Raw genomic sequence first — 24,833 nt, 5'->3', positions numbered from 1 at the left:
GAATGCATAAATAAGTGGAACAACACATGGATTTTCCTCTCTCTCCTTCTCCCTCTCCTTCTCCCTCTCTTTTTCTATCCCTCTCTAAAATCAATAAATTTAATTAATAAATAAAAATACTCCATGTTTTGACATTTCCCTCCTAGCCATCTTAACCAGCTATGCATTCTGCAAGGTCACGCTGTTTTGTCCCTCAGTAATACTCCTTTCTGGCCCATGGCCGCCTTCTTTGGTCAGGATGTGCTCATGGAGCTCCTTGAACAGTGTGCTGACGGACTCTGGAAGGCCGAACGCTACGAGCTGATTGCTGACATCTACAAACTCATCATCCCCATTTATGAGAAGCGGAGAGATTTTGAGGTATCTTGAGTTATTTGCTTTTTCTTCCAGTGTAGAGGACAGTGAAATGGCATATACCCCCAGATTTCCTTACATGCAAAGAGAGCAAGCAGGCCATGGTCAGAAATGAGCATGTGGTCTCTGACCCTTCATGTGGGGCTGGCAGGTCACCACCCTGAGCCATCAGGCATCCCACACCCAGACCCCACCCCTAGGCAGACCCCACATCTCCAACAACAAAGGTTGGTAGTTCTGACACTCGGCTTTTGAAAGGTGCCCCGAACAGTTTCGTAACCACCAGGTGCCTTTTTTTCTCAGGACGCTTTGTTGCTCCCCTGCCTGGGAAGCCAGTATCCCTTCCGTGCTTCCTGGCCTGGGAGGCCGTCCAGTTTCTTTCTCTTAGCATATCAGATGGAGCAGGGAGATCAAGGACTGAAAATGACACCATAGGACTTTATCATCTCTGACATTTCGTGTTCACTTGAAAGCAGAATTTGCTTACTGCGTTGTGGAAATTGGATGGGTTCTCATATGCACACTGGTCCTTTGGGTAGGAAACAGTACAATTCAAAAAGGATCACTACCAGTTGTGCAATCCAAATATAGTCTTATTTTTTTTAATAACTCAAGTCCAAGGATTGTTCACCCATGTGATCTCGTTTACTTTTTTAAACTGGTTGTACGCATTGCATACAATAGGGAGACCTAGGTTTTGTTCTGCTTTCCAGAGGCTAGCCCATCTGTACGATACTCTGCACCGGGCCTACAGCAAGGTGACCGAGGTCATGCACTCAGGCCGCAGGCTCCTGGGCACCTACTTCCGAGTGGCCTTCTTCGGGCAGGTGAGCCTCTGTGTGCTGTAGGCTGGCCCACGTCCCCCTTTCTTTCCCTTAGCTCTATAAAATTGTATTTTGTAAATGTTCTGCTTTCTATAAATGCTAATGTGATGAATTTGTCATGTTTAGTATGATTCTTCCTCAGTAGTAAACTTTCTGCTTTTCTTTTTTTTCTTTTTTTCTTTCTTCCTGTCTTTTATTTATTACTTTCTTAAGGCAGCGGTAAGTGCTCCTTCCATAAGACTGTCTTAGTGGCATCTTTGGTACTTCATACAGTTTGCAAGTTTCCTTTTTGAGTCTATATGTATATCTGTCCAGTCATCACAGATTCCAAAAACATTAACATTTTATCTCATTTACAGAAATAAATCATTTGTTTCCTCATACATTGATACTGCATGTTTTAAACAAAAATTAAGACTTCCTGGTTTCTTTTGTCTATGTGTATCTCTACTTCTCGTAATATATCATCTCCACAGTATATTTACCATTGTAATATTTCAGGAACCCCGTACAAAAGGGTTCATTTAAATTTAACTGAGTGTTTAACCTCCAAGACTCTAACATGATTAAATGGTATGAATTATAATTCATATATGTAGGTCGTGTGGTTTTTCTATGAGCATTATATAACCTTCAATTTATCCTGTTATTGTCTTTTATAACTTTATAGCAATACCAGTTTACAGACAGTGAAACAGATGTGGAGGTAATTACAGTAAAAGCTTAATAAGCAAGTAATGTAGTGAAATTACTGCATCTAAACTCCTAGTTTGATGTGGATGTTTTCTGTTCCATGTTAGCCTGTATATTTTTTTATATATATAAATACTATGTTTTTGGCACCATTTTTCCTCCTCTATTTTAGATGAGAAATGTTTTGTTTTAATTTATTTCAAATATTAACCCCAATCTGGACTTTCAAATTTTCAACCTATTTCACTTCCCGCGCAATTCTAAACCTTGTCTTATTCAGGCCTGTTCGGTGCTAAAATATGATGATAATGGAAATATTGGAGATATGGCACCAGATATAACTGGTGATAATGAAAATATTTTCTGATGTCATGCTCCAGCCCTTTAATATGTTTCTCATCAGTAAAGCAAAGTAGAATTTACATAAACTTTACATGGCTTTTGCTGAACCTGCTCCAGACCTAAAAGCTTCCTCATGTGCCATAAAGTGCTGTATAAGCCTTCCCCCATTGATTTGTTTCTTGGGAATGTGAAACAGGCTTGATGCCCATCATCAGACTTCACCGAGAGAACACAGTCTTACATCCCCAGTCTCTCATTCCACTCAGCACTTAATGACAGCATTCTTGAATGCGTTTGCAGTTTTGTGTTTTAACTTTATCTTTGCACCCAGACTTCATGTTATCATCATTTTCCTTCCTGTTTGAAAAGCCTGTTTAATTAGGATTTTATTTTAGAATCTTTTATTTTTTAACCCTTATAAACCCTTCCCGGGTGGTAGCCATGGGCTTGTATTCAGTGATAGCCCTCTAATTGCGCTCTATGTCACACAGGGATTCTTTGAAGATGAAGACGGGAAGGAGTATATTTACAAAGAACCCAAACTCACACCTCTGTCCGAAATTTCTCAGAGACTCCTTAAACTTTACTCAGATAAATTTGGTTCTGAAAATGTCAAAATGATACAGGATTCTGGAAAGGTAGGACCATGTTTGGAAACATTTTATGGCAATGTAATATTGTTTTGGTTATGCATGATGGATCATATCATATAATAATAACAACTAGACCAGACATCCTTCCGAATGACCTTCCAGATGAAGCCGGGGCTGTGACGGAAGCCCAGGTCCTGGGTGCCAGAAGGAAGCTGGTGCCAGCAACCAGGGGGAGGAAGGCCTACTCTTGCACACATTTTGTGCATCAGGCCTCTAGTATATTCATAAGTGTCATTTATAAGTCTTTTTATATATATATAAAGACCCAGGAAAAATTAAGAATGGTTGGCCTTGAGTGGCAAGTGTATGTATTTTTTTTTCTTTTTCTTTTTTCTTCTAAATACCTTTCTTTACTTTCTAGATGTTTTTCATTAAGCAGATGTTTATTTTATAATTTTAAAGAGACATTCATTTACAAAATAACACCTGAAAGAATGTAACTTTTTCAGTCCAGAAGGTTAGAAATTGTAAGAGGAGGGCCTGAGGTCCTGTTTCTCAGCACTTTCCCCTGCACTGCTCACCGGCTGGTCTATTACCTGACATTCTGACTGCTTGGTGGGTGCAGGGACAGATGGACCAGCAGACGGACACATCAAGAAATGGACTAACTAGCCAGCACGCTCATAGGAATGAGACCTACCTTCTGTCTGGAGAGGCTGTCCTCTGCCGTACCACTCTCATGAAGACCCTTTCTGAACCTGCTTTGTTTCTCCGGGACCCTTATAACCTTTTTATTTTGTGCAATCTGTTAAAATGACAGTACAGAATTAACACGAGAGGACCAAGAAAAGAGATGGCAGACAGTAATGAACTGGAGAGTTTAGAATTTCTGGAAGGCGGAAATTCTGAACCAGTGTCCCACCGGTTCAGAATGTCTCCAGGAAGTGGGCTATCCCTTTGCTTCCTGAAACTCAGGGCAGGGGAAGAGCTCCTGTTCTTTGCATTAAAAATGCTTCCCCTGCTCAGTGTGCAGCAATGACAAGCTCTCCCTCTTTCCAAGCCCACCCTTTAGGAGGATCCCTAGTGCAGTTTCTGTCCTGAGCCCCGTGTCTAGAACCTTGGGGCCCTTCGTTTTCTCCAGAAAATAATCTTCCAGCCTCCTGTCCAGTGGTAGGGAGGGAACAAAGGAAAGAGGGAGGGAGTGTGATTCTGGATTCTAGATGTAGGAGACGGGCACAGGCTGACGGTGTGAATTTGACCTCAGACTTTCACCTATTCGCCTGTGTCCCACTCTGTACCTCACTCCTGTTTTCCACTGACACTGGTGACCCCACTTAGACTTTTTCCAGAACAGTTTCTCCAAGGAGCATTTTCCTCTTGTGGGACAAGGACTAGGACAGGAACCTGGGTAGACTTGGGGCCACCCCTCTCTTGGGGCTGGGAAATCCAAGGTCAAGGTGCCAGGACATTCATTATCTGGTGATGTCCCTACAGGGTGGGAGAGGTGAGGGAGCTCTGTGGGGTCTCTCTTATAAGGACGCTAGTCCCATCGTAAATGTTCTATCCTCATGACCTAATCACCTCCATCCGACTAATGCCACCACACTGAAAGTTAGGCTTTCAGCCCGTGAATTCTGGGGACACAGACATTCAGTCTATCCCAGCAAGCTTTTCAGGGGTGCTCTGAGCCACCTGTTACTCCTCTCCATCGGAACTTGGATTAGAACTTCTTCGCTCTGCTGAATCAGATAGCACACCTCTGCTCGCCCGCCCACCCGCCTTCCAGAAATTCTAAATTCTCCAGGTCACTGCTGTTCTTGGTCCTCTTGTGTTAATTCTGTACTGTCATTTTAACAGATTGCACAAAGTAAAAGGGATAAATACATGTTGTTGGCCCATTTTTAATCAGAAATCTCAATATAACCATATTAAGGCCTATTTCCTTCCTAGACCAAATTACTCAGGTCCAATTTGCCTTTCTTTCTGGAACTGGAACCTTTGTCTGAGTCAAATGACTTGACCATTATGATCTTTTTCTCAAGGTTCTCTGCCAGGGTGTTTCTCTGCATCTAGAAAGGTTCAGTTATCTAGAGAAGGGGCTGCATGTAAATTAATAAAGAGACTAGAGGTGAAATATAAATTTAGAAGGCATTTTGGGGAGTCAGAGGAGACCTAGCTTCAGTAACCAAGTTCCCTGAATCTCTGGACCCCTAGCTTTTTATTAACACAAATTGCCCTAAGGCAAAGCAAATATACCTATCAGAGGCAAGGTTTGGTATACAGTAGGCATTGTCAGGTTGGAGGAACTGCCTCCAGCTGCTCAGCTGTTTGGCCAGCAGCAGGTAATAACTTGTAGATTGAAATGCCCTCAGCTGTCTAGCAACAGACAATAATATATACATCTTTTCCAGGTTTGGGGAAATGCTTTCAGCCATTCCAGCAGGCAACAATATGATTCAGCCCTGCTGAATATAGAAGCCCCCCAACCTTTTGAGGACTTCTTGCATTTATTATGACTTGCTGGAATTAACTTCTCATACATTTTTCCCTTTTTTCACGTATAGTCCCTGATGTAGCAGCTGAAAGACTTTCTAGACCTTCTCTTCCCCTAAACACCAGGCCTCCGTCCCTTCTGCGGGAACTTATGTACAACTTAGAAAATGAAGACTAGGGAAACACCACTAAAACAATGGTCAGGAATGTTCCTTTCCACTGCTTTAACTGGTTTCTGCTGAAGGAAGTTAAGTTTAATCAGTTTAAATGCAATTATTGTAATTGGCCAGCTGGCCTTTTCTAAAATAGAAGTAACTCACAACTATGTATTTTCTTAACTTCCAAAGGTTAAGGCGCTTTCACATCTGCTTTTCGTTCCTCTTCACAAACATCCCTATGAGAACAGTGGTGTGTGATAATTTGAGACCAGTAAAACTGCCTTGGCCTTATTGGTTTGTGATTCCAGTATAGTCCTCGGGTTCTCTGCCTTTTTTCATGTGCCCTTTTACTTTTATAAGAAGCTTGGATACAATTGATATGTGCAAAATTGATTTGACTCCCTAATAAATCAGCTGTTGATTGTCTATGGAAAATGCCTGTGTTTAATTTTGTAGCAGGTCCCAGAAGTTGGAACACCACTAATTGCAGAAATGTTGTGAAAGTAGTTATGTGCTGAGTTGATCAGGAACTAAACTTATGGTTAGATTAGTCTTAGATTAATTTGTACCTGTATTAAATTGATTCATCTATATCTGTTTGCATCTAATCTACCTCCAGATTAATTATAATTTGAGGAACTAGGTCTTATTTTTTTTTAATTCTTATTTATTTATGGGGAGAGAGAGGAAGGGAGGGAGGGAGGGAGGGAGAGAGAGAGAGAGAGAGAGAGAGAGAGAGAGAGAGAGAAGGATAGAGAGTGAAACAGCGATTTGTTGTTCCACTTATTTATGTATTCATTGGTTGATTCTCATTTGTGCCCTGACCTGGGATCGAACTCATAACCTTGTCATATCAGGACAACACTTTAACCAACTGAGCCATTAGTTTCTGGTTCAAACACAAATAGCTATAAATAACATTCTGGAGACATTTGAGACATTTTCGTACAGACTGGGCATTGGGTGACATAGGAAATTAGTATTAATTTTGTTGGGTATGATAATGTATATTGGTTATGGAAGAGAATGCCCTCATGTTTAGGAGATGTTGGCTGAAGTATCATGATGTATACCACTTACTTTGAAATGGCTTAGCTAAAAAAAGTCTATGTGTGTATATTTGAAGCAATACAGCAAAGTATTAGCAATTGTTCTAAGTGGTGGTTATGTGGTATTCTTTGTACTATTTTTTCCAAGTTTTCTGAATTTTTTCAAAATGTTTACTAATAAAAAGTGGGGAAATACAACATAGGCATGCTTTGACAACTAGCACCAATCTTCCATTTCATTATTCATTTAAAGGTCAACCCTAAGGATCTGGATTCCAAGTATGCATATATCCAGGTGACTCACGTCACCCCATTCTTTGATGAAAAAGAATTGCAAGAAAGGAAAACGGAGTTTGAGAGATCTCATAACATTCGCCGCTTCATGTTTGAGATGCCCTTCACCCAGGCTGGGAAGAGGCAGGGTGGGGTCGAGGAGCAGTGCAAACGGCGCACCATATTGACAGGTATGGCTCGTGGCATTTTCTTAGCTGCATGATTCCATTTCCTTCTCCTCCCTGACCACAAGTTTATATCCAATGTCAGGTCACTTCCCTTCTTAGGATCTGATGAAAACAGAGGGTCCTCAGGATGCTTTTGCACACCATTGTAGGTGATTTACAGACTCCTGAAACCCACGTGGACCCCTTTTGGGCCCATGGCACCCAGGCCAGGAACCCCTGCACTCAGTACCGTTTCTTCCTCACGGGAAGAGACCCCTCAGGATCTCGGTCGCACAGGTTCCAGCATGAACCTGCTCAGAGATTTATAGCTGCTGAGTGAATCAATGGGACTTGAGGCTGCGTCCCTCCCACCTGGCCTCTGAGAGTCATTGGTGAGCTTCAGCTTGAGTAGCTGAAGTTCCAGGGAGCTCGCTGCTGTCAAAGGGTCAGAAGGACAGAGGCTGCCCCTTCAGCCGTTGCCGAGTTTTGATTAACCCTTCAGTACTGTTATCACCCAGAACTCATTCTCAGAAATGCGTTTTGCACTATTTCCAAGTTCCTAACAAGTGTGGAATCATGTTAGGAATGATTTTTACGTTCTTTGAGGGAGCTTGATGCCTCAATTCTTAGGTTAAGGTCAGCAACATGACTGCAGTAACCTAAAATAAAACACTTACTTGACTTTAAAAAAAAAAAAAATATATATATATATATATATATTATTGATTTTTACAGAGAGGAAGGGAGAAGGATAGCAAGTTAGAAACACCGATGAAAGAGAAACATTGATCAGCTGCCTCCTGCACAACCCCTACTGGGGATGTGCCCAAACCAAGGTACATACCCTCGACCGAAATCCAACCTGGGACCCTTGAGTCTGCAGGCCGACGCTCTATCCACTGAGCCAAACTGATCAGGGCACTTACTTGACATTTTAAAAAATCAGCAGTGAGGCCCATTCAGAAGGCCAGGTGTGTCGATCCACTACGTAGGCACATTTTGCAAAGAGTGGCCCTAGTTCAACTGCGCCAGGAAGCACCTATAGCTTGTATGGAGTCAGGGTTGCCCAGTGCCTGGGCGAGCACATTACAATATTAATGAAAGAGCATTGTTAGGTGCTGCATGCAGGTGCATCTTCCTCCCACCACTGCATTGTGCATTTTAAGTGGGTGAATTCTGTGGGATATGGTTGATAGCTCAGTAAAGCCGTTGAAGAAATAATACAGCTCATTACAAAACAGCTCAGGACAGCATGTTGAAGAGACTTGTTCATCCTTTCTACGAGGGAACTGGGATAAAAGTTTAAAAGAAAAAAAATTTTTTTTTAATCTGCTTTTTTAAAGAAAGGGTTTCTACCCCTGCTCTTAGAATAATAAAATAACATGGAAAGCACAAACAATATTGTCTCTTCCCATATGTCATGAATTGTTTTTCTAATGGACACAGTAGCACATTCTTCTTAGTAAACAAGATAACTACATTTCCAAATGGCGTCATTTTATGGGACTTGTCCGCTTGGGTTGTTTGTCACTGTAGTGGCGATGACCTTAAATCAGTGCTTATCAAAGGTTGTTCCTGGGTCTGCGGTATCAGCACCTCCCGGGAACTTGTTAGAAATGCAAATCCTCGGGCCCCACCCAGACCTATGACTCAGACCCTGTGGGGGTGGCGCCGGGCGAGTTATGGTGATTCTGATGCCACTCAAGTTGGAGAACTGCTGCTTTAAATAAACCTCATTCACTGATGAGTCAGGGTCCGGATTTTTATTATGATTATTCCGCTCAGCTGGCATTCTGATTCATAAACAGTTACTACCAGGTGCTCTCCCTGGGCAGATTTCCTCCAGGGTTACCAGTGGGTCACAGCAGTATTTTAGATTAGATAGACAAAGGGAGCAAAGCTCTGTACCTGCACGAACAGAGGGGACCAAGAGTAACTCCACTGCAGGAGAGGCAAAGTACGCACGTGTGTTGTTGGCTTGGGAAATGGCCGCCTTACACAGCTGGGAGGCTGAGAAAGTGGGGGCAGTACAAAGCCTGAGTCCTGCACACCCGGGTCACATCCTCGTTGTGTGGCCTTGGGCAGGTCACAGAACCTCTCTGTGCCTTGGTTTCTTCCTCTGTAAAAGGAGAGTTATACTTTCCATCTCATGCTAAACATTTTGTATATCATGCCCAGGAGAGGAAAGAATGTACTTCATGTTGCTAAATCTCACCTTGCCTCCGAGGTTGATGATGCCCAAAAGGGAGTTGCGGTAAATAAAGCACAAAAACAAGAGTGCCGTTTTTGCCATGAAACGTCTTAAGAATATTGGAAAGATAGTTACTGGGCAGTGTAAAGATTTAGAGGAAGGGTTATAAAAATGCTACTAAAGCCCTAGCCAGTTGGGCTCAGTGGGTAGTGTGTCAGCCTGAGAATTGAAGAAGGGTCCCAGGTTCAATTCCAATCAAAGGCACATGCCCAGTTTCGATCCCCAGTAGGGGGTGTGCAAGATACAGCCTATCAATGATTTTCTGTCATCATTGATGTTTTTATCTCTCTCTCCCTCTCTCTTCTTCACTGAAATCAATAAAAAAAAAATTTTTATAAGAAGAGATAAAAATGCTACTAAAAATATAAATTCTATACAATCTTTAGTTAAAGAATATCTTGACAGACTTTGAACTTGAGAATTTCCCCTCATGTTAATAATCTCTTAGGTTCTTCTGTCAATGCATTGCTTCAAGCCTGACCTTTGGCCTTCCAAGATATGGGGGAATCCATAGGCCTCCCTGCCCTCTGAATCCAGCAAGCACTCACTTTTCAGGATAGTTCAGTCAACTGCTATTTGTAATCGTTCAAAAAAAAAACCTAGTGGTCACCCTCCTGGCCCCTTTGGTGTACGTTTCTGAGCCTCTCTCCCAACATGATCCCCTTAGTTTCTTTTTTTCGCAAAACTTCCTAACAAATATAGAATTATATTAGGAGTGACTTTTACCCAATCACTGGAGTTCCTTTCCAATCACTATTCCATAGTTTCCCAAATCATGCTCAGTTTCCCACTCAGGTTGGGAATGTTCTCGCTTCACTTTCTATTCAGTCTAAGCAGACAGACAGACAGTCACTTCTTAGGTGTCTCTTCCTCACTCTCCTTCTTAAAGAGCTACAGATCACTAGTGATGGCTCACTGAGTCTGTCAATTTTCCATCTTCCAAGCCACTTTGCTCTTCCATTTAGCATTTTGGCAGGACTACAGTCATTAATTCATCAAAATTAATTGCGTACAGGTGGTGTTCCAAGTTGGCATATTAACAAAACAAAGCTCTTTGGCTGTGCGGATGAGATGCTGGCAGGAGACAAATGATAAACAGAAAATAATGCATAAATATACCCACTTTGGAAGATATATATTCTGGACAAAAGGAAAAGGATTTTGGAAATGTGGGGCTGAGGAGGTGGATTGTGGATTATCTAGGGCGGTGTTTCCCAAACTTCTCCCATGATGAGAATCACCTGGTGGAGCTGTTAAAATACAGATTCCTGAATCCCAACTAAGAAGTGCTAGACCAGAATTTTTGGGAACATATAGGTAAAATTGTATACTTAACTTAGTGCTTTAAGACAGACAAAAATGTGCTCTGTCTGTCCTATATATTTTTGTCTGTCTTAGAGCACTAAGTTAAGTATACAATTTTACCTATATGTTCCCAAAAATTCTGGTCTAGCACTTCTTAGTTGGGATTCAGGAATCTGTATTTTAACAGCTCCACCAGGTGATTCTCATCATGGGAGAAGTTTGGGAAACACTGATCTAGGGTGATGGGGTAGACCTCATTGAGGAGGTGACGTTTGAGCCCAGATGAAGGAGGTGAGGGAGTGGGCCTGCAAACATGTAGCAGGGGTCCTCAAACTTTTTAAAGTGGGGGCCAGATCACGGTCCCTCAGAGAGCTGGAGGGCCGGACTATATGAACTACTAATTCCTACTGTAACACCTCGGCTGCGCTCACTGCCCAAAAAACCTGGCGGGCCGGATCAGACTCCTTTGCGGGCCGCAGTTTGAAGACGCCTGATAGAGGGAGAGGGAACTGTCTGGACTAGTGGTTGGCAAACTGTGGTTCATGAGCCACGTGAGCTCTTTGGTCCCTTCAGTGTGGCTCTTCCACAAAATTAGGAGAGCCCTAATTAAGTTAATAAGAATGTACCTACCTATATAATTTAAGTTTAAAAAAATTGGCTCTCAAAAGAAATTTCAATCGTTGTACTGTTGATATTTGGCTCTGTTGACGAATGAGTTTGCCGACCATGGGTCTGGACAAAGGCCAAGGGCAGGTGTCTTCATGCCCTGCACATTCAGGGTACGACCAACAGGAGGGTGTGATGGAGCTGAGGAAGAGGAGGAGAGATGAGGCCAGCAAGTAAGGCAGGGCATGGGGGGAGCGGGGAAGGGTCCCAGATCACATGGAACTGGTAAGGCTCCTGCACAGATGGAGTTTTCTGTTTCATTTATACATGTGGGCAAAAGTAGGTTTATGGTTGTTCATATGGAAAAATAAGGCAATAATCAATAAATAATAATACAAGAACAAACTGTGTTTCGCATACTCACAATTATAAACCTACTTTTGCCCCACACTGTACCTCTTCTTCGCCTCTTTAAGTCTCCAGTTATCACTGCAAGAAGCAAGAAGCAGTGACTCAGGACTCCCATGCTGCGAGAAATCAATCTAATCCACCGACATATAAACATCCTCAGAGCCGGCTTTTCTCTCTGAAATGGTGGTGCTATCCCACCATAGCCCTCCACAATGTGACAAAACAAAGGCCTGTGTTTTAACATGGCCGCTGCCTCATAAACATTTCCACACATGCTTCTTCCATACAAATGAGAAAGCTGTGGATCTCCACACACCTGTCAGTCTGCCCCATCCAGGTGCGCCTGTGCTCCCAGCATCGTTTCCCGTGTCCCTGGCCGGCAAGCAGCAATGGCCCAGGTCAGGTCACGTTCTCAGAGAAGCCTTTGGTTCTATTCAGATTTACCGATCCCAGTGCTGCCACTGAGAAACTGCCCGCGAGGAACACATAAGAAACAGGAGACACAGACGCTTGGACTGGAGTGCTAAAACAAGCGGAGACTAGAACAGGCCTGCGAGTGACACATGAGGCTGGTCAGGTTGAACACCTTCTCCAGCCTGGTCCAGACGTGGCCCATGGGAACTCTGTTTTCTGTGGTGCTGGCCTGTTTTCTCATCTTGCGACCAGTCCTTTCTGAGTAATTCCCCATCCCCTGGCCACTTAATAAATAACAATGAATCCAAACGCACACTCTCCTTGCTTTATTTTTGCTTACTAAAAAATAAGAAAGCATATATCTAAAGAGCTGTTAGTACAGTGGTTGGCAAACTCGTTGGTCAACAGACCCAAATATCAATAGTACAAAGATTGAAATTTCTTTTGAGAGCCAAATTTTTTAAACTATATAGGTAGGTACATTGTTATTAACTTAATTAGGGTACTCCTAAGCTGGCCTTTGCTAAAAACTCAAGGGGCCAAAGAGCTGCATGTGGCTCATGAGCCACAGTTTGCTGACCACTGTGTAAGTTATGTTAAATGAGAATATTACAGGTATTCATATACCATATAAAGCAGCAAAGTAGAAACATGAAACAACCCAAAGTAGATCCAGCTGTTTCTCTGTTCGTTTTTAAATGTAACTCTTTGGTGTCTTATTATGATAAATGAAGATAATATTGTTTTTTGTTGTTTAAAAATGTATAAAAGTAGTAAATATTTTTACTTATATTTTTTATTTGTTTCAAAATATCTCTGTTATTGCTACTTCAACAGTTTTGACCATTCTAGTTCATAAAATATTTTGCTTGGAAATATATTTTTATTTCTTATTTTTGTTATTAATTTTTCTGATTTATGCAGACTTTAATTCAAAGTTGTTTTGTGGATAAAATCAATTTTTTTATATTTTTCTGGACTTTAGCTGTATGTGATATCTTTAAACTACTTAGTCTTTTTTTATATTTCCAAAGCCACCTTATATCTGCTAGTTCACTCAGATCTCTCAGCTTCCAAGGAAGACAGGACAGTCATGGATGAGAAATTGAGGGGGGAACAATAAAGCGATTTCTTCAAAGATATACCTGTCACAGAAAACATTAATAAACACCGGACTCCCGTTACTTTATATCATACAACCTATCATCAGACACCCAGATACAGGATAATGTTCTGGTTCCATAAAGTACTGACTTATATGATTTTGGCAGGCTTTGGTTCCTTATCTGTAAAATGGGAATAATAGCCGAAACTGGTTTGGCGCATTGGATAGAGCATTGGCCTGCGGATTGGAAGGTCCCAGGTTCGATTCCGGTTAAGGCCATGTACCTTGGTTGCAGGCACTTCCCCAGTACGGGGTGTGCAGGAGGCAGCTGATCGATGATTCTCTCTCATCGATGTTTCTCTCTAACTCTCTCCCTTCCTCTCTGTGAAAAATCAATAAAATAAACTTTTTTAAAAAGAGAGATAAAATGGGAATAATAATGACATCTATCTCGGTAGTCGTAAAGACCTTGTAAACTGTGGAGTAATTCTGGGGCCCGTTCCTCCGCAGCGATACACTGCTTCCCTTACGTGAAGAAGCGGATCCCTGTCATGTACCAGCACCACACCGACCTGAACCCCATCGAAGTGGCCATTGACGAGATGAGCAAGAAGGTGGCTGAGCTGCGGCAGCTGTGCTCCTCCACTGATGTGGACATGATCAAGCTCCAGCTGAAACTCCAGGGCAGCGTGAGTGTGCAGGTGAGCCAGGCTCTGGGCAAAGCACACCACAGGGCAACCGAGGGAAAGACTCCTTATTGAAGACCTTGGGGATATTTCAGGTCATTTGCACCAACAAGGTCTAGTGTAGATCTCTGGCTTTACCAGGTGATTCCCCATTACCTCCTACAGTTTCTCCTAATACCAGTAACCATAGGATACCCCCACCCTACCCTCACTCTCCACTCTCCCCCATTTGAAAGAGTATCACTCTCACTAAACTGTCTGCGGGGGGCAGGAGACATCTCTCCACACTAACCTGGTTATTTTTGTTTGTTTGCTTGCTTGCTTGTTTGTTTTTAATTTGGGGAATTCTGGGTACCTAATTGGAACCATTAAGACTCTTCTAAAAATAAAGAATGGCAGTAGGTTTTCTTATAAAACTATTGTTGTCTGGTTCCTATAAAATTTGTTACCTGAAAAAGTACCTTAAGTTTACTCTCTTAATGGTATCTTTTGATTAACATAAAATCTTGATTTTAATATAGCCCAATAGATTAATTTCTTCTTTACTGGTAGCCTTTTTCTATGTCCAATTGAAGAAATCCTTTTTTTAAAAGAACATCTTTGAAACACATTTATATTTTCCCTCTTTGCTTAACATTTCTATATAGACCTGTAGTCCATCAGAATTCATTTTTGTATGTGGTAGCAGATAGGGGTCAAGACACATTTTTTTCCATATAGCTATTCAAGTAGTGTGCACCATTTATGAAAAAGATCACCCTTGATTTAGGGAATGATTATACAAATGTGTTCAGTGTACGAAAATTCATCAAGCTATACACTTACATATGTACACTTTTTTCTTTTTATATTACACTTCAAAATTCATTTTGGAGGTTTCTTACATGGTTTCCTAAGAAATTGGTAAATGCTAAATCACCTCCTTCCAGTGACCAGTATGCCTGTTACTTCATTGATATTTTTAAGTGTATGTATGTAATTCAAACACGTTTTGTGTGTGTGTGTGTGTGTGTGTGTGTGTGTGTGTTTATATGTATCTCTAAATTTTTTTTTCTTTCAAGAAGGGTGTTTATGAAAGTTACATGTAGATTGTAGTGTATAGATTTTGGAGTTTCCTTGGTTCATTTTCTGATATCAGTTTTCGTCAACTTTTTATGAGATTCATGTTGAGTTGCTGCCTCACATTTTTCTAAATGTCATTCACCACAAAAGTATTTATAGGCGTTTTCAACCTCTTTTCTTATGGCCCAAGACTTATGCACCAAAAATAAGTTATCAAGTGAATATGATAATCATTCCAGCAACGTGAGTGATTACATAACAGGGCCAGAGGCCACAATTTTCTGCAGCTAGAAACAAAACCACTCAGCAACATGACCCAGGCACCTCCAGCCTCTATCGAAAGGCCAGCAGGAGGGTGTGGGCGCCAGTAAAAGGTGGGGCTGGACAGGCTGAGCTTTCTAAAGGACAAGATGTGCCCTGCCATTTGACTATGACCTTAGGGTTTTACAAATGCTCAGTCATCTTAAAAAACAAATAATTGCATGATGAAGATTAACTTCATACATGTGTACCTACCAACGTTGACACAGAGTTAGAGCCGGGGGAAATTATATCAATTTATCTGTGCGTTTCTGTAATTCTTTCACCGAGAGCCTCCCTGGGGCTGCTGTTGTGCAGGACAGAGCCATCAGGCTGGCTCCATGGCCCTGTACTCCAAGACCTTGTTACATTAGACATTAGGACATTTCATCAACTTTCCCCTTTGTATTTTCTTCTTTTTTTTTTTTTTAATATATTTTATTGATTTTACACAGAGAGGAATTGAGAGGGACAGAGAGTTAGAAACATCGATGAGAGAGAAACATCGACCAGCTGCCTCTTGCACACCCCCCACTGGGGATGTGCCCGCAACCAAGGTACATGCCCTTGACCAGAATCGAACCCAGGACCCTTCAGTCCGCAGGCCGACGCTCTATCCACTGAGCCAAACCGGTCCCGGCCCTTTGCATTTTCTTAAAATTGAATGAGTCATCCTCAGTGTCTTTGGGGGATTGATTCCAGGAACCTGCAAGGTACCGAAATCCATGGATGCTCAAGTCCCTTACATAAAATAGGATAGTATTTTCATATAACCCACATACATCCTCCTCTATATTCTAAATCATCTCCAGATTACTTATAATACCCAATACTATGTAAATTGTTATACTGTATTATTTAGGATATAATGGCAAGAAAAACGTCTGTACATGTTCGGAACAGAAACAACCATCTTAGGCTTAACTACATAGTACATGTCAGCAACAACATAACATGTTGTTTAATCCTCACCCAAGGATATGTTGAGAGAGAGAGAAGCATTGACGTGAGAGAAAAACATCAGTTGCCTTACATATGCATCCAGATGGGGGATTGAACCCACAGTGCTCCAACCAAACCGTAATTTTTTTTTTTTAGTATATTTTTGATTCGTGGGTAGTTGAGTTTGCAGATGCAGAACTATTGGCACAGAAAGTCAACTGTATCATTTTGGATAATCTGTCATTTTGGTCATCTTCACACACACACAGCCAGTGTGATGACATAGTCATCACAGAAGGTTAGTTAGAGGTTCCTGTCTCAGAGGGCTCCCCCCTCTGGTGTGAATTCCCACACTGCAGATCCTCCGCTACCATGTAAGTCCTGTACACCGTGCGTCAGAACCACAGCCCATTCTTTCACCAACAGCAACAAAAAAGATGGACAGCCATTCCTACTGAATTACCTTCCAAGCCCACCAGATCTTCCAGGAGAAATTATGCAGGAATCACGTGGTAAAGTCCTTTCCCAAGCTGTCTCGGAAGCCTGGGTCTTTTTCCTTCCCATCCAGTGTGTCTAACTTTCTTTTTAATCTACATTCCCACTTTGACCTTCCCAACCGAGAATTCTTGGCTACTGGAGATATGCAGGGTTCTGGTTCACGTACCCTGTTGCTAAATGCCCTTAATGTTTGGCACTTGCCACACATTTCAGATGGTTACTTCATTCAAGGAAAGCAAATCGGTTTGTCCATGGCAGTCCATACAGTTCAGTGAGGTGAAGAGTTGGTTTTCAAACACTTGGCATACATTTTTTCTTTTCAGTTTTTCACTAAGCTCGTCAGGTTAAGTACAGTGTAGCCAAATACTAATTGGAAGACTTGGGCTCTGATCTCAGGTGTTTTGCTTATTGCAGTGTTTTTCAACCTTTTTTGGGCAAAGGCACACTTGTTTCATGAAAAAAATCACGAGGCACACCACCATTAGAAAATGTTAAAAAATTTAACTCTGTGCCTATATTGACTATATATAAAGTAATTCTCTTGAATAGGAATCAAATAAACACAAAGAAAGTATTTTATAATTACTTTATTATGAAATATTAAGTAAACAAAATAGTGAAAAATTATAAAATTCTTGTCTTGTCTGCACCTACGGCACACCAGGCAATGTGCCGCGGAACAGCGGTTGAAAAACGCTGGCTTATTGGATGTTCAACCTTAAATAGGCCCTTATGTTTTCCAAACTTTGGTTCTTCCCGCATAAACTGAACCATCATCAGAAGTGCCTTGGGGATGCCTGAGATGGTAAAGTTAAATGACATGTAGCTTTCTTCATGGTTACCTCTTTTGGGTTGTAAGTTCCTGGAGGGCAGCGGTCATGACTACAGACATCATTTTTAGCGCATACCAACTGAAATTAAAGGTCATTTTCTTTATAACATAATTTTAAAACTTTGTTCTTTCTTTATTTGTTTGTTTATTTAGGTCAATGCTGGTCCACTGGCATATGCCCGAGCTTTCTTAGATGACACAAACACAAAAAGATATCCGGACAACAAAGTGAAGTTGCTTAAAGAAGTTTTCAGGTAAAGCACACACTAGAAATGTCTTTCTCTCTTCAAGTATGAGCAACTTCAGTGCTCAATCAAGGAAGAACACTACCACTTGGACTCATTCTTTGTCCTCAACATTCTTTTTTCCCTCTCCTTTACTACTTCAGGCAATTTGTGGAAGCTTGCGGTCAAGCCTTAGTAGTAAATGAACGTCTCATTAAGGAAGACCAGTTAGAATATCAGGAAGAAATGAAGGCCAACTATAGGGAAATGGCAAAAGAGCTTTCTGAAATCATGCATGAGCAGGTAAGTGCCACCTGGAGTTCTCATTTTTAGGAAGCAGGTACTAGTTGGGGTCTTAAGTACATCCTATGATGGCCTACACCTCTGACAACCTTCCAGGATTTTGAGAATAATGTAGCACTCTACTCTCCTGCTACTGTCTAACCACAGTTTACTCGAGGAACAGATTGCCTACCAATTAGTACCTAATGTGACCAGAGGAGAGCAGCTCCTACCTCCACTTCTACACTCTTAGAGGTGGCCCCTCCCCACCCCAATCTAGCGTAAAACAACAATTACACAATAAAACAAAACAAAAACTCTCACATAAGGAAGAAATACCCATATTGTTGGTAGAATTTTCTTTATTCACCCAGTTCTTTGGAAGAACAGGGTTTACCAGCCGGTTTAAGGAATTATCTGTTGTATTAAATGTCTTTTGCCATTTACAAAAATAGGGTTGTTCAATTTTTAACTATTTAACGCTGACTTGGGTGCCCCAGTGGATTATCCCTGGCTATTTCTATACTCCTTGTCATTATGAAATCTTTTCTAATTGTACTGCTATTGCCTTCTTGTACTAATTCCTTTCAGGAGAATTGTGGACATGAGCCCAGTAGTCATCAGAGGGGACAGCTGCTCAGGGAACCCAGTAAATGTCAAAGAGTTGCTCTCTATCAACCATAGCGACTCCTTCCGAGTCAGAGAACCATCTTTATAGTTAGTGCTAGCACGTCGGTAACACATAACTGCTTCTGTCTCTTCCCTACATTCTGGCCTTAGTCTTGCAAAATTGAAGCCAGGACCTTTTGTGTCAGTTAATATGTCATGTGATGATTTACTTAGGACATTTCTGTTGTAGGGAAGCAAATGTCTAAGCTTTAACTTGCTTACTTTTTTTTTTCTCCTTCATGCTCACAAATTCAGATGGGATGGTAATGTAATTTTTTAACTTAATTTTTCTAAGACTTGATTTACTGACTCACATAAGTTATTCCTGAGTTTGGGCAAATGCGGATGTTGGCATAAGGACAAATGCATGTACAAAAGAAGGCAGCCCTCTTCTGGGCACTTGGAAAAGTAGGAAATGATTAAGAAAATAAGTGTGTGAATAATTAACCAGAATGTAAGGGTCTCAGGAGCACAAGTGTTTGGAAAATACATAAGGTCTTTTCCATGGGGCCTCCAGATTCCTGTAGAATGGAGCACTTGGTCAGTAGGTGCCAGCATTTGGCACTAGAAAGATGAAAATAGGAAAAAAAAATTATGGGCTGAAAATCTACATTAATAAAAGATTAATAAATATGCAAAGTGACCATACCTTCGCAACATCCACTAGCCAATCAGGACTGTGCAAATTAACCCAACAAAGATGGTAGGTTAATTTGCATATGTAGGCCCTGCCCCAGCCACTCCGGGCCTCTGGGCAGTATGGGAAGGCAGAAAGACAGCTCTGGGCCAGAGCAAAAATGCACTTCCAGCTGAAACAAAGGCAGTGCCTGCAGCCAGGGGAAGGAAGACACATTCTTGCACAAATCTTTGTGCATTGGGCCTGTAGTAATAAAATAAACTCCCAGATTGTGTGGACATTTGATGCAGTGCTGTGCTCTAAACTGGAACCTTCCATTATCTCAACAACTGTGAAGATTAAACTCCTTTGAACGCTTAAAGAAAAAGTCATAACCCAGAGTAGACTTGCTTTTGGCTTTTCCAGGGGAGCCTCTGAGTGTGTATAATATGTTCTTCTCAGTTTCTGCCTAGGAGCGGGTCACTTCCTGCCCTTAGAACCCTTCCCTGCGTTACAGAATGCAGAAAGAGACTAGCTCAGGGTCAAAGGGGCAGCCCCTTTTCTGTAAGACCTGGGAAAAGGAGCCAGTAGAGAAACACAGAGGCTCCAGATTCATCTTAAAAGACTTTTCCGGGGGACAAGGCTAGGTCGTGTCCCATGCAGTATGTGTAACATACACTGCAAGCCACCTTATCATCTGGTGAGTCTAGAAGGCTCTCCATTTACTAACTTGTAAAGGAAGCAAAAACATGTTCGTTCTGGACTTTCGCCTTATAATCCTGATCTGAAAAACATCATTCACTAGATGAGCCAACACAATCCTTCTGCAAACTGCCAAAACCTAACTCTCTGTCTAGGCAGACCATCATTCACAGGAACACTTATACCCCTGGATGAGATAAGTCCTGTGTGTTCCATAAAATGTACCATTTTGAAAAATGCTGTTCAGGGCATTGCACTTGGGTAATGCTGTGTTTCTGTGCCTCAAGATTTGCCCCCTGGAGGAGAAGACGAGTGTTTTACCGAACTCCCTTCACATCTTCAATGCCATCAGTGGGACGCCAACAAGCACCATGGTTCACGGGATGACCAACTCGTCCTCAGTTCTGTGATCCGCCTCATGGACCGCGTGTGGGGACTTGCTTTGTCATTTGCAAACTCAGGATGATTTCCAAAGCTAATCACTGGGCTCGTGCAGGACACGGGGAGACCGAGCACTAGGAGAAATTAGGGGAACAGGAGAGGGCGGGAACAGGGAACTGTTCTTTCGTAGCAGATTTTCTAGAGGAGTCAGGAGAGGGCACATATTTTTTTAAGTCTCTCTGGCAATATTCCAAATTTTCATTTTGTCTTACCAGAGGTGTGTGGTGGACCCTCAAAAACTGAAGCTAGATTTTATTCTTTCTTACAAAGTAGTAGTAAGATGAATGGCCTAGAGAAAACAAGTGTTCTGGAATGAACATAGCAGGGACAGTAGCACTGACATTGAGGCTGGGGTAAACCCTTTGCCTCTAGGCTAAGCTGGGAAATCTTGAAAATATTTTTTTTCCTGTGGCACATTCAGGTTGAATACGAGAACTATTTTTGTGACTAGTTTTTGATGACGTGAGGGATCTGACCGCTGTAACTTTTGTACCAGTGAACCAGGAGGTTTAGTGCTTTTATACTTATTTACTTGCATCTAAAAAAAAAAAAAACCAGAAACGCTTAAGGAACTATGTGAGCTCCAAACTAGTCAAACAGTTTAGAACCAAAGGCCTCTATTAATAACGACAACTATGCTAAAAGGTTTAAAGTAATGCAGTGTATTGTCATGTACATAAACTTTGTTAATACAGTCTTGGTGTTCTGTACATACGTGTGTTGCGTTTCTACGTTTTTAATACTCCTCACATGAGCTTCTGCATTAAATTTAATTGCGATAGATTTGTGCTGTTCTTAGTATATGCAAGGCACTTGACTTTACTGTTTTATTCTTGTACATAAAAAAAGAAGTGCAATATGGAGATGTACACAGTCTTTGCTATGTTAGGTTTTTAAACTGTTTTTGAAAAGTTCATCCTTTTGCCAAAGTGGTAGAGTATGTCATTGGTAAATCATAAATCCTGTGGTGAACAGTGGTGTGATTTAAAGCATTCACCATATTATATTTTCTTTTGAGATATTAATTTAGTAATTTTATATCTGGGGAAAATAAAGGTTTTTAATTTTATTTAACTGGAATCTGTGCCCTGCTGTAATTAAACATCCTGTACCACATCTGTATTAAAAAATATGCTAATTTCTGATAGTGGATATTGGGTATTTATTGTTTAACAGTCCTGGGAGGGACAGGATCTTGAAATACTCAGGAGTGCAAAAACGTGGTATATGAAATTTATTTTAAAATACCTTAGAGGGGAAAAAAAAAAGAAGAAGATAAGTAGATGAAACAAAATGGACAAACATTGGTAATTCTTGAGGCAGAGGTTGGGTATATGGGAAATCTTTACACCGGTTTCTCTGCCTTTGTATAAGTTTCTGAGATACAGATGTCAAGAGGCAGGTAGATGTGAGGAACAGATTTCCGGGAGAATTTGGATAAACGCTTTGTCGCACTGTGGTCTGCCTCTGTTGCTTCCCACGTGTACATAGACACCGCATTCCCTCTGGCTTTTCTCCTTCAGCTATACCCAGGCTTCCACCTTTGTCATCACCCTTGCTGCTTCAAGATAAACACTCCAGGACAAGGTGGTCCTTTGCCCCGGCATGCATCGGTGGCCACATGGGCTCACACTCCCTGTGCTCTCTGTTATCACAAACACTGAACCCACGTCAAGTAATGGCTCAGATTGCAGGGGCAAGGCCTGCCTCGTGTGCCCGGTGACCCAGCAGGTGGGTCAGCGCATCGTCACTCGGCCCCATGTGGCTCCAGTGGTGGAGGAGGAGGATTCTTTCCACGAGAAGTGTAACGGCTGGCTTTCCTACTGGGAGGGTTTTATTATAAAAGCTGTCCTTGTCCATGACCAGCTGAGGAAATGTGATGGTGTGTACATCCCGAGCACCCAGATGCCAAGAACCTTTTGATGTCTTTGAAATGTTCTCTCTCAGCGGTAAGGCTGTATTTCCCAGAAGGAGACAGGTCATGAAGAGAAGGTGAACTGTTACAGGAACTCACCAGAGGCTAAGCCCATTCACTAGTGGATCAAGACATAGGGCCTAAGACATTTTTCTATATTAGTAGTTTGCCCTGAGGGTCTGACATCCCCACCCTGGACTCTGGCATCAACAGGATATTATCTTCTTTGTCACTGAGCTGGATTTCCTACTCATAAACGCCTCATTTAGAAGCCATAAAACTCAAGTCACCATGTAGTAACATAAATAAAAGTCTAGAAAGAGCTAACTTGCTATCTCATCATTAAACGTGGAGAGTAATCTGTACCGATGTTGTCAGATAAGATTCAGCTTGGAAAGTGACCAACCCTCATTTATTATACCAGTGGAGAAAGGGGCCATCTCTAAATTGAGGAAATCTATTGACTGCAGTGACACAAATTCATATAAATTAAAAACCTTATTTAGCCCTGGTCAGTGTTTCTCAGTGGTTAGAGCATCAGCCCATGCACCAAAGGGTTGTGGCTTTGATTCAGTCAAAGCATGTACCTGGGTTGCAGGGTTGATCCCCAGCTTCTGATCAGGGCACATTTAGGAGGCAACCAATTGATTTGTCTCTCTTATAACCATGTTTCATTCTCTCTCCCTCCCTTTCTTCCCCCCTACCCTTCCACTCTCTAAAAGTCAATGAAAAAATATAATCAGGTGAGGATTAATAATACAACAACAAAAAAAACCCTCCTCATTTAGTTTTTGTATTGAAATTTAATTTCAATGTAAAATTATATATTAAAGTAACAATTTATTGGCCAAAACCAGTTTGGCTCAGTGGATAGAGCATCGGCCTGCAGACTGAAAGGTCCTAGGTTCGATTCTGGTCAAGATCATGTACCTTGGTTGCAGGCACATCCCCGGTGGGGGGTGTGCAAGAGACAGCTGGTCAATGTTTCTCATCAACATTTCTAGCTCTCTATCCCTCTCTCCTCCTCTCTGTAAAAAATCAATAAAATATATTTTTTAAAAATAAAGTAACAATTTATTGGAGAAATTTTTTAACATTGAAGAATATTTCTGCTCGGCTGGTGTACTCAGTGGTTGAGCATCACCCATGAAACAGGAGGTCATGATACAATCCCCACTCAGGACACATGCCTGGGTTGCAGGCTCGATCCCCAGTGGGGGGCATTTAGGAGGTAGCCAATCAATGGTTCTATCATCATTGATGTTTCTATCTCCTTTCCTTTCTGAAATCAATAGAAATATTTTTTTAAAAAAAATATTTATGGCTGTTTTTCAGTAATTTCTTTAGTGTTTCCCATAAGGCTTATTCTGTTTTAAATTGCGGTAAGTATACATAACAAAATTTACCATTTTAGCCATTTTTAAGTGCACTGTACAGTGGCATTAAGTACCATTCTCATTGGGTGCAACCATCACCACCATCCATCCACAAAACTTTTCATCATACCAAACAAAAACTTTGTATTCATTAAACAATAACTGCCTGTTACACCTTTGGGAAAATTGTTTGTGAAATAACTTTGAAATTAAAACTCTAGTTAGTAGCCATTTATAACCCATAGACACAGACAACAGTGTGGTGATGATCAGAGGGAAGGTGGGACATGGGCTGGGTGGAGATGGACAAAGGGGTGGTGAATGGGAACATCCGTAACAGTGTCAATAATAAAAAATAAAGATATAAATAATAAAGCTCCAGGTAGTACCTTGACAGGCATATCTGCTACCGGGGAACTAACTAACTCTAGGTAGTAGACATAAACAGAGCCAGCCTCTGGCATGGAGAAAGCTGCTGAGACTGAAAGGTAACTTATAAAATGACCATGAGGATTTGTTTAACCATGTGACAGTTACTCTGTGTGAAAACACCATTCAAAAAAAAAAAAAAAAATACTTGATTTCTATCAACAGGGGATCTTTCTCATAAATTATGGTACATCTAGCCAGTGGAGGACTGTGTAGCTATAAAAAGGAATTGACATCTTTGTGTACTGCTTGGAGTGATCTTCAAGAAACTGTAAGTGAAAAACACAAAATTAGGACATATATGAATAGTGTATTGCCCATTATTTAAGAAAGGAGGCATATATAAATACATTTGGTTTTTTAAAAGTTTTTAAATATATTTTTATTGATTTCAGAAAGGAAGGGAGAGGGAGAGATAGACACATCAATGATGAGAGAGAATCATTGACCAGCTTCCTCCTGTATACCCCAAATTGGAGATTGAGCTCACAACCTGGGCATGTGTCCTAATCAGGAATCAAACTGCAACTTCTTAGTTCACAGGTCAATATTCAATCACTAAGCCATGCTGGCCAGGCCACATTTATTTTGTTAGGTGGAAGAGAAAAACTAAAGTTTTAAGTTATTACCTATAAGGGGATAGAGAATGAAATATAGGAGACAGGGTTAGAAGAGAAACCTGTCCAAATATAATTTACTTTATATACTTAACCTTTACAATCATGTGAATATTTCCATAATAGTTCCTTTTAATTCCTAAAAATTGAAGGCAGATGAAATAAATGAATATAAGCCAATTGAAGATTGGTGACAAATACAAA

At 41.2% G+C, this 24,833-nt stretch overlaps 1 protein-coding gene across 34 annotated transcripts in view; it reads left to right on the top strand.

Moving 5' to 3' along the window:
- Positions 1-21,442, top strand: part of DOCK9 (dedicator of cytokinesis 9) — a 244,954-nt gene extending 223,512 nt beyond the window's left edge. For 15 of the 34 annotated variants that reach the window (XM_036458431.2, XM_036458421.2, XM_045588760.1 and 12 more), the window contains 10 exons: positions 238-360; positions 1,068-1,181; positions 1,392-1,397; positions 1,849-1,884; positions 2,705-2,851; positions 6,760-6,970; positions 13,549-13,739; positions 17,512-17,612; positions 17,747-17,885; positions 20,139-21,442. In XM_036458431.2, the coding sequence (XP_036314324.1) occupies positions 238-360; positions 1,068-1,181; positions 1,392-1,397; positions 1,849-1,884; positions 2,705-2,851; positions 6,760-6,970; positions 13,549-13,739; positions 17,512-17,612; positions 17,747-17,885; positions 20,139-20,261 (1,191 nt within the window). In that variant the 3' untranslated portion in view covers positions 20,262-21,442. Of the gene's footprint in view, positions 1-237; positions 361-1,067; positions 1,182-1,391; positions 1,398-1,848; positions 1,885-2,704; positions 2,852-6,759; positions 6,971-13,548; positions 13,740-17,511; positions 17,613-17,746; positions 17,886-18,788; positions 18,797-20,138 lie in introns of all 34 variants that reach the window. The other 19 variants (XM_036458435.2, XM_036458427.2, XM_036458414.2 and 16 more) reach the window with 4 other exon arrangements.
- The last annotated feature ends 3,391 nt before the right edge of the window (positions 21,443-24,833 follow it).

The sequence above is a fragment of the Pipistrellus kuhlii genome, unplaced genomic scaffold, assembly GCF_014108245.1.
Source record: "Pipistrellus kuhlii isolate mPipKuh1 unplaced genomic scaffold, mPipKuh1.p scaffold_m20_p_3, whole genome shotgun sequence".
Lineage (NCBI taxonomy): Eukaryota > Metazoa > Chordata > Mammalia > Chiroptera > Vespertilionidae > Pipistrellus > Pipistrellus kuhlii.
The sequence above is the reverse complement of the archived record's forward strand: the minus strand, read 5'-3'. Positions and strand labels throughout refer to the sequence as shown.